This window comes from Hypomesus nipponensis, chromosome 5 (assembly GCF_054491055.1).
Source record: "Hypomesus nipponensis isolate SF chromosome 5, ASM5449105v1, whole genome shotgun sequence".
Classification (NCBI taxonomy): domain Eukaryota; kingdom Metazoa; phylum Chordata; class Actinopteri; order Osmeriformes; family Osmeridae; genus Hypomesus; species Hypomesus nipponensis.
Window position 1 is genome coordinate 13,215,703 of NC_140365.1, and position 14,750 is coordinate 13,230,452.

Consider the following 14,750-nt stretch of genomic DNA (forward strand, 5'->3'; position numbering starts at 1 on the left):
ACACTTGACCGGTGGGGATCTCATTCTAATACGACTGTAACTGTTAGCTGCTCCTGGTATTCTCTAATCCCTGCTCTCCTCTCTCTGTCCCCCCCACACATTCCCTGTGGTGTGGGGGGTTTGAGCTGTCAGGACCTGCCTGGTCGTTGGTCTACCAACGGTGGACCAGGTCGTCTACCGGTACCCAGTCTCCATGACGGCCAACAGCGAGTTTCCCGGTCCCATCCAACATCTTTAAAGCCGAACAATGGATTTTGGTGTTTCAACATCCATTGACATTGTATGACTATGTTTAGCTTGTGTTCTGCTCCTCTCTCTTACCAACCGTCTCTGGAGAAGGGGATCCTTCTCTGAATTGCTCCTCCCAAGGTTTCTTCAATTTTTTCTCCCGTTGGGAGTTTTTTCGGGAGTTTTTCCTTGTCTTCCTTGAGGGTTTAGGTTGAGGGGCAGTTCTATGGGCGTATGTGAAGCCCTCTGTGACATGGTTGCGTGTACAAAGGGCTATACAAATACATTTGATTTGAGGCCTCCTCTGCTCCTCATGGGAACGATGGAACCTAAGTTTGGTGGCAATCGCACAAATGGTTGCTGAGTTACGCTCTCACGTGTCTTTTGCGGCTTCGCCGCCGCCTTTGAAAATGGAAAATCCATCTGACACCTTTGTGAAGCTTGGTCTGAAGTTCATCTGTGCCAAATTTAGTAAACATTGGACAAAATTTGGGGAGTGTAAAAGGTTTTTACACTTTTCCATTAAATCCAAAATGGGGGCCGCGTCAATTCGATTTTTACGAAATATTATCGATGGTCAAGCTTTATATCTCACAAGACATCAACAGACAAAGAACAGTTGACTGAGTGTCAACACTGACACTGTTGACTTGTTGCTGCCGCAATCGTCAATGGAGGCCGACAGGCTCTCACGTAGCAAACACATCAACGTTATTACAACGTTTTACAAAACTATATTAAAATCTCACCATCTGGCTGTTTTCACAATAGTCATATCGTCATAACATTTCCCTCTTTCAGTTTTTTTGTGTAAAATGTAACTATAAATTTTGCTACAAAAAATAGTACTATGACGCTTTCTAGCATGGCTGCCGCCTAAAAGACGAGGCGGTCTCATGGGCGACCTGCACTCGCTCAAATTTCAAAGACTGTCACAACTTAAATCAAAAATGTGAGATTGCAGTTCCACTCAAAATCACTTTCTCTACAAAGCCAAATGGTTTTGATTTTTTGGGGGTGTTATTTTTCACTCGTAATCAAAGCTCCAATTTGCAAGCTAGAAAATCTCTATCACGTTGTATCCATGCTTTGTTGCTAACGTGTGTTGACGTGGTGACGTAGCTAGCACAGGTTACCCTTTGTCGACAAAAGGCACTTTGTCCCCACAAAAACATTGTAACCTCCTAAACTGTTCAACGGAATGTAAATCCAAATACAAGCAACGCAATCGAGACCAAGACGAACACTTTGACATTGACGTTGTCTATGTAGTGCAAATATTGAGGCATCCTTAGGGGGGCGAAAAGAAACAATAAACTAGAAAAGTCTGTTCCTGCGAAACAGCAGTGAGAATGCTGAAAACCTGAATGGGGATAGCTGACCATGCTAAAAAAGCTGAAAATTGTTTAAAGTTTAAGAAAGTTATAAGCTGAAACTTCGAAGCACCCGAAAGGTATTTTAAATATGGGCTGGAGCTGGACAAAGGCATAAAACTACAGAAAAGCGAAGAAAAATGCTAAACAAAAAGTGAAAAAAAAAACAGAAAGAAGAGAAACAATGCATACAAATTTAATAAATTTAGCAGAAAATTATTTGCTGGAGTTTTAAAAGGCCTGAAATGTATGTTAGAAAGGACCTGCAGCAAGATGAAGGCAGAAAAGTACAGAAAAGAGAAGAAAATGCAAAACAAAAAGGGTAACATTTCAGAAAAATGAGCTGCGGGAAAATTTTAAAATTTATCAGAAAACCAGTTGCTGAAGTCTGGATTGAACAAATTTGAAGGTAAAAGGACAACACTGGAATGACTTGAACTTGCTGGAAAAACGTAGCAAAAGTTGGTCATTGGCAACAGACTGGCAACATTTCTAACCTAGAATCTCAAGACGGAGGAGAAACTAATCATGCGTGCCTGCACACCCAGTCCTGTTCAGACACTTAATTTAAGATGACATCAAAATAATAATTCATAGTGCAGGGTTGCCGATGTTGTCGTTGTCCCTGGTGAGTTTTTTTAATAGTAAATAACAAGATCATGCTACATCTAACCGGCGGATCATTTCTTGCAAGTGTGTCAAAGTGGTATGTAGATCTACTACTTCAAATTGAAAACGGAGAAGATATTTAGAGTAAAGACAAGTTACTTTACATCTGTGTTCAATATCGTCAAATAAAAGTAAAAACCTTCCAGTTACGAAGCGTTTGTTCGTAGGATCAACGCCAGCTGCAGCAAACTTTTGCAGCCTGGCTGCAAGATGATCAACAGTAACGTAATCAACAACGTCACGAAAGAGCCCTTGGGTTGAATTCGTTTTCAACAAACAACATATTACGTAGCTCTGATTGGTTGTAGGTCTATCCAATTTAGCGAAGAGGCATTTGTTTTACGAGTTCGGTTGAAACACGCCCCATAGTCACAGCCCAACGGAGAGTTTTCAGACTCATATTCTGACTAGAATTTAAGCAAACACTTACCCCAGCCTTGGTTTGGCTGTTCGTGACGGTCAGTTATGACAGTCGAGCCTCGATTTTTGCAGATTTCTGTAAAACTTGCTAAAATATAAACGATCTAGCTAGATTATGTACACTTTAAGCTCAATGTACATATATCTTGTTTAGCCAATTTGGTCGATTGTGGAAAAAAAGTCGAACCGTTTTTAGTTATGGATAGCCATCGCGCTAGCTCGATTGTGAGAAATGTGGCTAGAATCCACACCTCAAACAGGTTAACCTAGACGCAAAACTATACGTCCAATCCCAAAAATAAGGATATTTTCTGAGGCCCAAGACTCTGCCGAAACTATTGATATCCTATGTGTCTGTGCGGAAATACAACTCTTTTAGCTGTTTCCAAAACGTCACCCAATTCTGCTTTCATGGTGCGTGTCTGTTTGGTTGCCACTGTGATGGCGCAGCTGTGATGGCTAACGAGCTGGGCAGAGAATAAGAAATTTAGCTGGAATCCACACCTCAAACAATTTAACCGAGACGCAAAACTATACGTCCAACCAAAAAATGATCCGAGACCCAAGACTCTGCCGAAACTAGAGCTGTCCTTTATATGTCTGTTCGGTCAGAAATACGACTCTACCGGCAGTTTTAAAATCGTCTTCCTTTCGGCCTTCTCTGACGAATTTTACCCACCTCTCCATTGAAGTTAGTGAGAGAAAGGCTGCTCTCGATTCAAGGCTCAAAGCTGAAAATCTGTAAATGTGAGCTCTTTAGTAATTACATTGGCTGAAAGATGACAAGTTTTCCTAAATTTTAAGGTATATAACTCATTTCTGTAAGTTAAACTATATGCACGTCAGAGGAGTTGTTTGACAATTTAGTTGAATATCAGAAAAAGAGCAGCCAGCAGTGTGCCACTCATCGCACATTTTTATCTATTCTAAATGTCCCTTGATTTATTTTTGTCCCATTCTTTTTTTCAAATGTTAATGCTCTATCAACATGGAAAAGTGGTTCTGATTGCTTTGTGCAAATATTTTTTTTATTGAAAACAACATTGCAATCGCCTGGCTTTGACGAGGGGGCGGAGAATTCGCATCAGCTGTGTGTTGGCCATCAAGTGGTATTTCAGACTGGACGTGCTGCGATGATAGCTCAGTTTAGAACAACAAAACACACAGATCACTGGTCTTGTCAATAGAAGTTGATAATTTTTTTTAGAGATTACCATTAGAGTTATCTCTACTATGCATAGACTACAAGTAGCTAGCTACTGTGGTGAACCTGGCTTGTTTTGCAGGGGTTTACACAGTCTCGCTAAACAGATGATCGGAGTGTTGTGATGGGCTCAAATAAACACGCATTGCTATGTTTTACAACCGGAGGATTGATCGGAAGACTAGAAACTGTTTTGTCAAAATAAAAAACGATGCCTCTGACTGGTTAGCTACCCTTTGCCTTGATGACAGCTTTGCACACGCTTGGCTTTCTGTGAACCAGCTTCATAAGGTAGCATAAATGCATAAATGTAGAAATTGGTCAAACGTAGGAAAATCCCCTGGATGGAGTCGATGTGTCCAAACTTTTGACTGGTACTGTACCTATTAATTATGTACATACCAAGTTAAAGAACATAGTACCTTTATTCTCCTCTGTGTCAGTAGCTGTTTCACTCAGCCTTTGGCGCAGTTGGTTATACTTGGTCTCCACGTCCTGTAAGCAGATTGTTGACACAAATGTAGCTTCTGTTTTAACATATGAATGTGAAAGGGATGGATGGGCTACATATAGATGACTCGGTGATGGCTAAATGAATGGGTGGGTTGATGCATAAAAGGCAAAAGAATGAAACTGTCAGAAGTGGTGGACTGACAAACAAATAAATGCCTCTGAAAACAATGACCACAACTTTATTCATAATAAGGTACTTTCCACACTTTTCTTAGTAGTCAAGTCAGATGCGTGGGATGACCCTAACCTCAGGGCCAACTTTTATCCTGGCTATTGCCTACTCGAGAACCTGTCATCGTGGACCTCCGTTTGACTCCTGTTAGCATGTTATGCTACTAGCTAACGTGAATCTAATGCTACTGTGCCTACCTTTAGATGTTGCAAGTTGGCCTGTAGGAGGCGTAGGTGAGTCATAACCTGTCGGCTGAGGTTGGGGCCGGCGCCCCCTGTCTGTGAGGACGAGGAGAGCAGCTTCTTCAGGTCGATGCTGAAGTCGCCTGCGGAGCCCCACTGCATTCCTCCCTCTCCACCAAGCACGCCGTCGTCATCTGTACTGCTTTCCCCTGAACCCCCATAACCCTCCAGGACCAAGTAACTACCTGGGAGTGGAGGAAGGAGGCGATAGATGAATGAAGATAGAAAAGTAGAATGAAATGTATCATGTCGATAAAAAAGGTGTGATGATGAGGGGTCCTGATAATGTCCTATTACCTCAGCCCTGCAACCCTCCCCACCTATCTTGGCCGCTCACCATATTCCTCCGATGTCTCAAAAATGTCTGTGTCGCCAGAAGGGAGTTCTGGAGCCCTGTCTTCCTTCCCAGTCTCTGTCTGGTCCAAACCACTGCCGTTTTCAGCGGAGACAACAGACGGCGGTGTTGTCCTGCAGTCAGGATTGTTGCTGCTGCTGCTGTCCTCCGGGCCCCTGAGGGAGGTGGTCCTAATTAGTCGGCCTCCGGCGGCTCGGCCCTTCCTCTGCTCTTTCTTTATCTCTCTTCCCCCCTCCTCACGGGTCATCATGTGGCTCAGAAGCACCTGCCTTAGGGCTGCCACTGAGAGGAAGGAGTGGGGAGTTAGCTTCATGGAGATATTAAATAATAAGCAATATAAATCTACTGCAATGTCAACATCATGAATATGTTAAAAAACCCTGCCAAAATGTCATGATAGGGACAATGTGTAATGTGACACGTGTGTTTGGAGCAACTAAACCAGGGGTCTTTCAAAGAATATGTTTTGAAAAAGAAAACTCACAGGTCCTTAATGCCTCCTCTGCTCTGGAAGGAGCTATGCCAAAAGCATCTGGTTCCTGGTCATCCATGGCGATGCCCTGCCGTGACCTCTGCTGAAGGAAGGGCAGTCTGTCGGCCAGATTGCCTTCCAGGAATGTGCTCACTTCCTCCTCCTCCCCTCCCCTATCGGGTACAGCCTCTTCTTTCTCCTCATCCTCTGATTTGACACCATCAAAGGGGTTGGTCCCTATCTGTGGGGCTTGCAGAACCAAAGAGGAAGTGACGTCTTTTTCTAGGAGGACACAGAAGGGAGGGTGTGACTTAATAAGCACACTAACAGAAACAATATTCCAACCAAATGCTCTGTTATTTGAGTGACCATTTCAATACTGACATGATATAATCTTGAGATACGGTATAGAAATATAACCTAAATAACCTGGGGACTGGATACTTCCAGTTGAAGTCATGTCAGGGTCTTTGCTCAGTTTGGGCACTGCCGTACTGATAATCTCAACAGCTTCTTGCTCCACACTGAAATGCACAGACATGCATCAATTACAAAAAACAAGTTCAAAATGTGCGTTTCACACAATAAAGGTATCATAAGCCAAAACAATGCTTAAGACTCACTCTGTTTGTGGTAAAGGTATGATGTGCAGTTTAGTCTTCATGTTGTCTGCCCTCTGTGTGATTAGACACTGCCACCTGGTGTAGGGGAGGCAACACAACACCGTGAGCTCACGAATGAGACAGTGGGCCTCATTCACCAAATGTTCTAAAGAACAAATCTGTTCTTAAACCCCACTTACGCAGTTTTCAGGAAGATTCACCAATGTTTTCTTGTTTGGGATTTGTTCTTAGGTAAGAACAGAATTTATGCACATTAATGGGCCTCATTCATCAAATGTTCTTACGAACAAATTTGTTCTCAAACCCCACTTACGCAGTTTTTACGAAGATTCTGGCATTCACCAATGTTTTCTTATTTGGGATTTGTTCTTAGGTAAGAACAGAATTTACGCACACCCAAGAGCACTCTTACGTAGCCTTGCTGCCAGCCCAACTTCACCCCGCCCACAAAAAAATTTGGTCGGGAAGTTGGGTCTGGAGGGTCTCGTATTGGGAACAACTACATAAAACCAGGATATGAGCGGACCAATTAAATTTCCAGGGCGGGATTTATACAATGATGGACAGATGATCAACAGTAACGTAATCAACAATGTCACCAAAGAGCGCTTGGGTTGAATTCGTTTTCAACAAACAACATATTACATTGCTCTGATTGGTTGCAGGTCTATCCAATTGAGCGAAGAGGCATTTGTTTTACGAGCTCGGTTGACACGCCCCATAGTCACAGCCCAACGGAGAGTTTTTAGACTCATATTCTGATGAGAATTGAGTATGACAACGTCAGGCTAACTCTTACGCACAATTGAGAGCTAACATGTTTGCGCAGAGTAATTAGTTATACCTTTTTCGTCTGTTATAATTTAAAATTGAATATTTCGCTCCTTTATAATTTTCCACCTAATAATTTTTATAATTGGACACATATTTTTTTTTGTTTGTTTTAATAAATACACACTACACTTACACTTCTGCTCATTTGTAAAGCACTTGGAATTTCCATTGTGTATGAATTGTGCTCGGCCTATATTAATACAGTATTTTACAATCGCTATGACAATGTTTTCAATACTTTTAACAAGTTTCCTAAACTCTTGACACAGGTAGCACAACATCCGTCTGTGTTGTACGGTGGCCCTGAACTGCAAAACACACCCCCTAATATGAGTACATCCCCCAAATGAAAACACTCCCCCCGAATACGAGTCAACTCCCCCCAAATCGGATGACTTGTTCACTTCCCCCAATACAAAAACACGCTCCCCCAAATGGAAAACGACATTACATGAACTCAAAAACACATTACATTAACTCTGAACGGAAAGGGTAGGTACTACACTTCAGCGCTGATTGGATGCAGTAGGCTAACTAACAAGAAATAAGAAATTGAACGACATAAGTACAAAATGCAATAGCCTGACAGAGTTACGTGCACCGGGACATTTATTTGGGTATCGAAGCATGTAGCATAGGCTACTTATGCAAAAGCATAAATTGCGTGTTAAACGTAGGCTAAACATCGATAGCCAAACAACTAGTCCACGTAACTCTGTCATTATCATGAACTTGATCGTTTTGGTTGGAAGAAAAGAGGAAACATTTGTGTTAACAATTCAGTCATGACACTACTCTTTATTTTAATCAGGGTCATTCCTATTAAATAATCTTAGATATGCTGTTAATGTTTCACAATATTACAAGTAGCCTATGCGCACGCTAAAAACGCAGTTGAAGGAAGCAGGACTTTTCAGAAGAAAAAACTAATAGTCCACTACAGAAGACCTAAATGCTACAACAACAGAGTAACGTGGACCAGGATAGGTATTGTTTGGCTATTGATTTTTACATTTAACACTAAATACTTTTGCCTAAGTAGCATACTGCTACATTCTTCGATAGCCAAACAAATGTCCTGGTGCACGTAACTCTGCCAGGCGATTGCATTTTGTACTTCTGTCGATCAATTTCATATTTCTTGTTAGTTAGCCTACTGCATCCAACCAGCGCTGAAGTGTAGTACCTGCCCTTTCCGTTCGGAGTTAATGTAATGTGTTTTTGAGTTAATGTAATGTCGTTTTCCATTTGGGGGAGCGTGTTTTTGTATTGGGGGGAGGTGAACAAGTCATCCGATTTGGGGGGAGTTGACTCGTATTCGGGGGGCGTGTTTTCATTTGGGGGATGTACTCATATTAGGGGGTGTGTTTTGCACTTCAGGGCCACCGTAGTGTTGGCTATACAATTAACACATTTCTTGTTGCTTTGACACAAAATGCATAGAGTAAAAACAAATCTTAAATGCTTGAACTTCTTTTACACACACGCTCAACCAAGACCAAAACAATTTATTTTTACTGCCCAATTTACCAATGCTTTACATCATGTTCAAAACCTAACTTATGGGCTAAATCCAAAGTGAACAGCTGTTCATATTGTAAATTGAAACACAAACATATCCCCTGTATTTTATTTTATTCCATTGCTACTGAGAAACAGCTGGTTGAAGTTATGCGAATACTGTAAATCACAGCTGATTCCCAACTAGGAAACACACAGACTTATTTAAAGAATCAGTGGGCTAAGTTTTTTTGCTTAACAATTCAGATTAAAGTTAAACCATTAATTTTTTCACTTAATCAGTTCTGCACACTTCTCCAGATACAGCGTTCATTGCATGAGTAATTTCATTCCATGCATCAGTTTTATTTACTGCTTTGTATCCACAGCTGACACTATTAAATATGATGGGCCCGATCTTGCACCCAGCGCAATTGACTTAGTCAACAACGCAAGTGTCATTCCTAGTTTTCACTCGACGCAAAGCCGACTTTTCCCTCCACAGACGCACATCAAAATGGCTTTGCGCTCCCGTCGGCGGTTTTAGCGAAAAAGGAGGCGTGTTCCGGCGCAAACGTTCCCTGGTGCTATTTTGCAGTTTCCGAAAAAAAAATCAGCAACTGACCAGGAAAAACATGGTCTAAAGTCAATGGCGTATTATTCAGATGCTATTTTAAGGGCGCAAGCTTGGTCAGTGCACGCTGCTGGTGAGGCCAGGGTCTTCTTTCTGCGAAGCTACGTTACATTGTTTTGATTTATGGCGTGTTACATTTCTTCAATGATAATAAACGTTTTTCACGAGAAATCTCTATGTTTGTGAAATTGATTCGTAACAATTGTGGCAATTTCCTCCCATGCCTGTTTAACCCAAGCAAATTTGGGTGGGTTTCTTCCCCCATGTCCATCAGGATCAGAATCAGAATTCGGTTTATTTGCCATGTAGCCTATGTTACACAAACACGGAATTTACTGTGGCAGGAAGGCGCAAACAATAAACATATAGGGCCTACCGTTTAAATTAAGTACAAAAGTACAATAGTTCAACTAATTCTAGGAACTAAACAAAATGAAAAAAATTGTATAATAAATGAAGGTAATTTAAGATGGCTGATTCCAAAACGATGTAAAATAATATGAAGTGTATTCAATGCAGTTTATCAATTAACCTTGCTAAGGCACACCGTTTCTACACACTCAAAGACTTTGTGTTATTGAATTGATCAAACACACAAAAAAACATATTTTCATGTGTCAGACGGAGTTGACAAATGTCAAGTTACTCAGTGAGTATATGTAAATTTGTATAAAAGTGGTTAAATAAAAAACCTGTTCCTTTTCATTGTATGATAGGTGAGATCCGTGTTCATGAAGATATCCAATTCGAAAAAATGTAGTATAGATTTTTTGTTTGTCACTTTCCAAAAGTACTTTTGTCCCTTATCTCAAGAATCAGTGAGCTTAGAAATCAGTTGACTGTTACAAATATCCATGAGGACTGCTCTTGGTAGCCTGAAGCGTTCCAACAGGTAGCCTACTCGTCACTCTCTAAATACTAGCAATAAATACGCCATTGTGTGGTGTAGTCCTCGTGTGCGGAATAAGCCTACTTTGGGCCTATAAATACAGTGATAAGTCACTTATTATTTGATGGCAAAGTTCCCTTTTAACATACTTAATTTGAATTGAAGGCAAAGCAAGGCTAGTTTATAGTTTTTTACAATCGCTATGACTTTTCAATACATCTAACAAGTTTCCTTGTTACTCTTACTCTTAATGCACCAACACACCTACCACACACAATTGGCAAAACCTGTTAAATTCATGCTCAAAATCACACATTGTAAACTAAACTCAAACACGAATTTTCATAACAAAAAAATACACTAACATTACACCATGTCTACCAAAACACTAACACACGTTCGCATTCAACAGGAACATTTAATAAATCCTAGCACGTCATAACAAACATTCTATTATACAGTATGTGTCAGGTCTCACAGTATATGGATCATAGATTGTGTTTTGCAATGCAGTTCCTTTTGAAGCCTCTTTACATTTTTGTTTTGTTGGGTTTAGTAAATGCATGCATTTAGTTTCTTTTGTTGCAGAAATTCAGAACAAAAAATGAATGACCCATCTCAGAGTAGCTTTATAGAATGTACGGTTACTGTTTTGAAAAAAGAAGACAGAAACATACTTGCTGCAGTAAAGGCTTCAGTTGCAACAGGACAGTACTGCAAGAAATATGCAATATAGCTGCAATTTAAAATATTTCATCAATTACCCTAGCTCTGGCCCTTCTCTGAGCACCACCACACATTATAACTCCTCTCCCTTGTCCCACTCCTCTACCTTGTCCTGGTACTTGTTTTCTTCTCCCTCATGCAGGCATTACATATTCTTTCTTTTTCTTTGTCTTCTTTCTCTGTATTGTTCTTTTTTCACATAAGAGTAGCCCAAAGAGGTCCTCTTACTGTATATACCTTATGGTCATGCGATTGAAAGAACCTCAACACCTGAGTGTTTCCTAGTTGGGAATCAGCTGTGATTTACAGTATTCGCATAACTTCAACCAGCTGTTTCTCATTAGCAATGGAATAAAATACAGGGGATATGTTTGTGTTTCAATTTACAATATGAACAGCTGTTCACTTTGGCTTTAGCCAATAAGTTAGGTTTTGAACATGATGTAAAGCATTGGTAAATTGGGCAGTAAAAATAAATTGTTTTGGTCTTGGTTGAGCGTGTGTGTAAAAGAAGTTCAAGCATTTAAGATTTGTTTTTACTCTATGCATTTTGTGTCAAAGCAACAAGAAATGTGTTAATTGTATAGCCAACACTACGGTGGCCCTGAAGTGCAAAACACACCCCCTAATATGAGTACATCCCCCAAATGAAAACACGCCCCCCGAATACGAGTCAACTCCCCCCAAATCGGATGACTTGTTCACCTCCCCCCAATACAAAAACACGCTCCCCCAAATGGAAAACGACATTACATTAACTCAAAAACACATTACATTAACTCCGAACGGAAAGGGCAGGTACTACACTTCAGCGCTGATTGGATGCAGTAGGCTAACTAACAAGAAATATGAAATTGATCGACAGAAGTACAAAATGCAATCGCCTGGCAGAGTTACGTGCACCAGGACATTTGTTTGGCTATCGAAGAATGTAGCAGTATGCTACTTAGGCAAAAGTATTTAGTGTTAAATGTAAAAATCAATAGCCAAACAATACCTATCCTGGTCCACGTTACTCTGTTGTTGTAGCATTTAGGTCTTCTGTAGTGGACTATTAGTTTTTTCTTCTGAAAAGTCCTGCTTCCTTCAACTGCGTTTTTATCTAAGATTATTTAATAGGAATGACCCTGATTAAAATAAAGAGTAGTGTCATGACTGAATTGTTAACACAAATGTTTCCTCTTTTCTTCCAACCAAAACGATCAAGTTCATGATAATGACAGAGTTACGTGGACTAGTTGTTTGGCTATCGATGTTTAGCCTACGTTTAACACGCAATTTATGCTTTTGCATAAGTAGCCTATGCTACATGCTTCGATACCCAAATAAATGTCCCGGTGCACGTAACTCTGTCAGGCTATTGCATTTTGTACTTATGTCGTTCAATTTCTTATTTCTTGTTAGTTAGCCTACTGCATCCAATCAGCGCTGAAGTGTAGTACCTACCCTTTCCGTTCAGAGTTAATGTAATGTGTTTTTGAGTTCATGTAATGTCGTTTTCCATTTGGGGGAGCGTGTTTTTGTATTGGGGGAAGTGAACAAGTCATCCGATTTGGGGGGAGTTGACTCGTATTCGGGGGGAGTGTTTTCATTTGGGGGATGTACTCATATTAGGGGGTGTGTTTTGCAGTTCAGGGCCACCGTACAACACAGACGGATGTTGTGCTACCTGTGTCAAGAGTTTAGGAAACTTGTTAAAAGTATTGAAAACATTGTCATAGCGATTGTAAAATACTGTATTAATATAGGCCGAGCACAATTCATACACAATGGAAATTCCAAGTGCTTTACAAATGAGCAGAAGTGTAAGTGTAGTGTGTATTTATTAGTAGAAATAAATTGTTTTGGTCTTGGTTGAACGTGTGTGTAAAAGAAGTTCAAGCATTTAAGATTTGTGTTTATTCTATGCATTTTGTGTCAAAGCAACAAGAAATGTGTTAATTGTATAGCCAACACAGACGGATGTTGCTAACTGTGTCAAGAGTTTAGGAAACTTGTTTGTATTGAAGTATTGAAAACATTGTCATAGCGATTGTAAAATACTGTATTAATATAGGCCGAGCACAATTCATACACAATGGAAATTCCAAGTGCTTTACAAATGAGCAGAAGTGTAAGTGTAGTGTGTATTTATTAAAACAAACAAAAAAATATGTGTACAATTATGAAAATTATTAGGTAGAAAATTATAAAGGAGAGAAATATTCAATTTTAAATTAGAACGGACAAAAAAGGTATAACTACTTATTCTGCGCAAACATGTCAGCTCTCAATTGTGCGTAAGGGTGCTCTTCGGTGTGCGTAAATTCTGTTCTTACCCAAGAACAAATCCCATATAAGAAAATATTGGTGAATGCCAGAATCTTTGTAAAAACTGCGCAAGTGGGGTTTGACAACAAATTTGTTTGTAAGAACATTTGATGAATGAGGCCCATTGAGAGCTGATATGTTTGGGTAAAATAAGTAGTTATACTGTTTTAGCCCATTCTAATTTAAAATGAAATATTTCTCTCTCTTATATCTTTGCAACTGTGAAAGAAAATTCTAGCTGGACTGTGTAGATTTGAATAGTCGAAGATGGTGGTTTCAATACAATTTATTTAGACTATACAATTACATATGATTAAACAAAGCTTTGCTGATCTGTCATTACGAAGGGTGCGCTAGTCACAAATCGTTCGCAAGAATGAAAGAGAACTATCACACATGCACTGCCTTATATAAACTTGAGATTAAATGGCTTTCTATAAGGTCAATCAATCAATGTAGTAAACTCTGTGATTGGTTAACTCAACTTAGTGACAGTTTGAAACAATACATCTCCATACCAAATGTTAACACAGTTCTTTGATGTGGCATCTCTCTCTAGGGCAGTAGATAATAAAGCCCTAGGAGTTGGGCAGCCAAATGGTCAACTGTCTTTTGTGTGATCATCTTCAAACAATACTTTTAATACAAACAATGAAACAGGACACAGTCCTTCTCTAGCCAAAGTTCAGAGCAACTGCCTCTATAGCCCCTTACACTGACCAGAGGACAGAAGGCCATATAAGATGCTTCAACCATCCCCCATGGCAAAATGCCCACAGAGCCATCAGCACCTCACATTCCTTTGAACTCAACTTAATTATCTTCTCTTCCTGTCTCTTACCAATGAACATAGAAGCTTATAGATTTCATACACATCTATGCATATGACCAACATTTCTACCACAGCAACTAATCATTTTTATTATTTTTCACATAATGATACGTTTGTTTAAAAAAAACACACAACACTTACACTTCTGCTCATCTCTAAAGCACTTTGAATTGCCATTGTGTATGAATTGTGCTAGGCTTATTTAAATAAACTAGCCTTGCTTTGCCTTCAATTCACATCAATTATGTTAACGGTGAACCTTGCCATTCAATAACATGTATTCATGTTATTCCTAACAATAATATTTATATTCCCACACAATGGCGTATTTATCGCTGCTGCAACATGTCAGAAAGTGACGAGTAGGCTACCTGTTGGGACGCTTTAGGCTAGCAAAAGCAGTCTTTAAGGATATTTGAAACAGTTATCTATCTCCTATCTTTTGAAATATGTTTTTTTCACTCAGATTTCAGATCAAACCATTTATTTTTCACTTAATCAGTTCTGCGCCCTTCTCCAGATACAGCCTTCACTGCATGAGTAGGCTAATTGCATTCCATGCATCAGTTTTATTGACTGCTTTGTATCCACCGCTGATGCTTAATATGATGTGTTTGTCACTAACTTCTTGCAGCAGTACCTCCACTTCAGAATTACTAACGTTTTTCTTTCTTTTGGATTTGGGGCCTCCACCGTCTTTACCACGTCTTTCCGACATTTTTCTGAGTATGCCCTGCCATCTCATGCCCTTTTA

General features: G+C 39.9%; 1 protein-coding gene across 3 annotated transcripts in view; it reads right to left on the reverse strand.

Moving 5' to 3' along the window:
• arhgef12b (Rho guanine nucleotide exchange factor (GEF) 12b) overlaps positions 1–14,750 on the reverse strand; it is a 122,634-nt gene that overhangs the window by 7,364 nt on the left and 100,520 nt on the right. For 2 of the 3 annotated variants that reach the window (XM_084698164.1, XM_084698162.1), the window contains 6 exons: positions 6,272–6,346; positions 6,069–6,172; positions 5,661–5,930; positions 5,159–5,458; positions 4,777–5,006; positions 4,317–4,389 (listed from right to left, as the gene is read on the reverse strand). In XM_084698164.1, coding sequence (XP_084554290.1) covers positions 4,317–4,389; positions 4,777–5,006; positions 5,159–5,458; positions 5,661–5,930; positions 6,069–6,172; positions 6,272–6,346 — 1,052 coding nt within the window. The remainder of the gene's footprint in view (positions 1–4,316; positions 4,390–4,776; positions 5,007–5,158; positions 5,459–5,660; positions 5,931–6,068; positions 6,173–6,271; positions 6,347–14,750) is intronic. The other variant, XM_084698163.1, reaches the window with a different exon arrangement.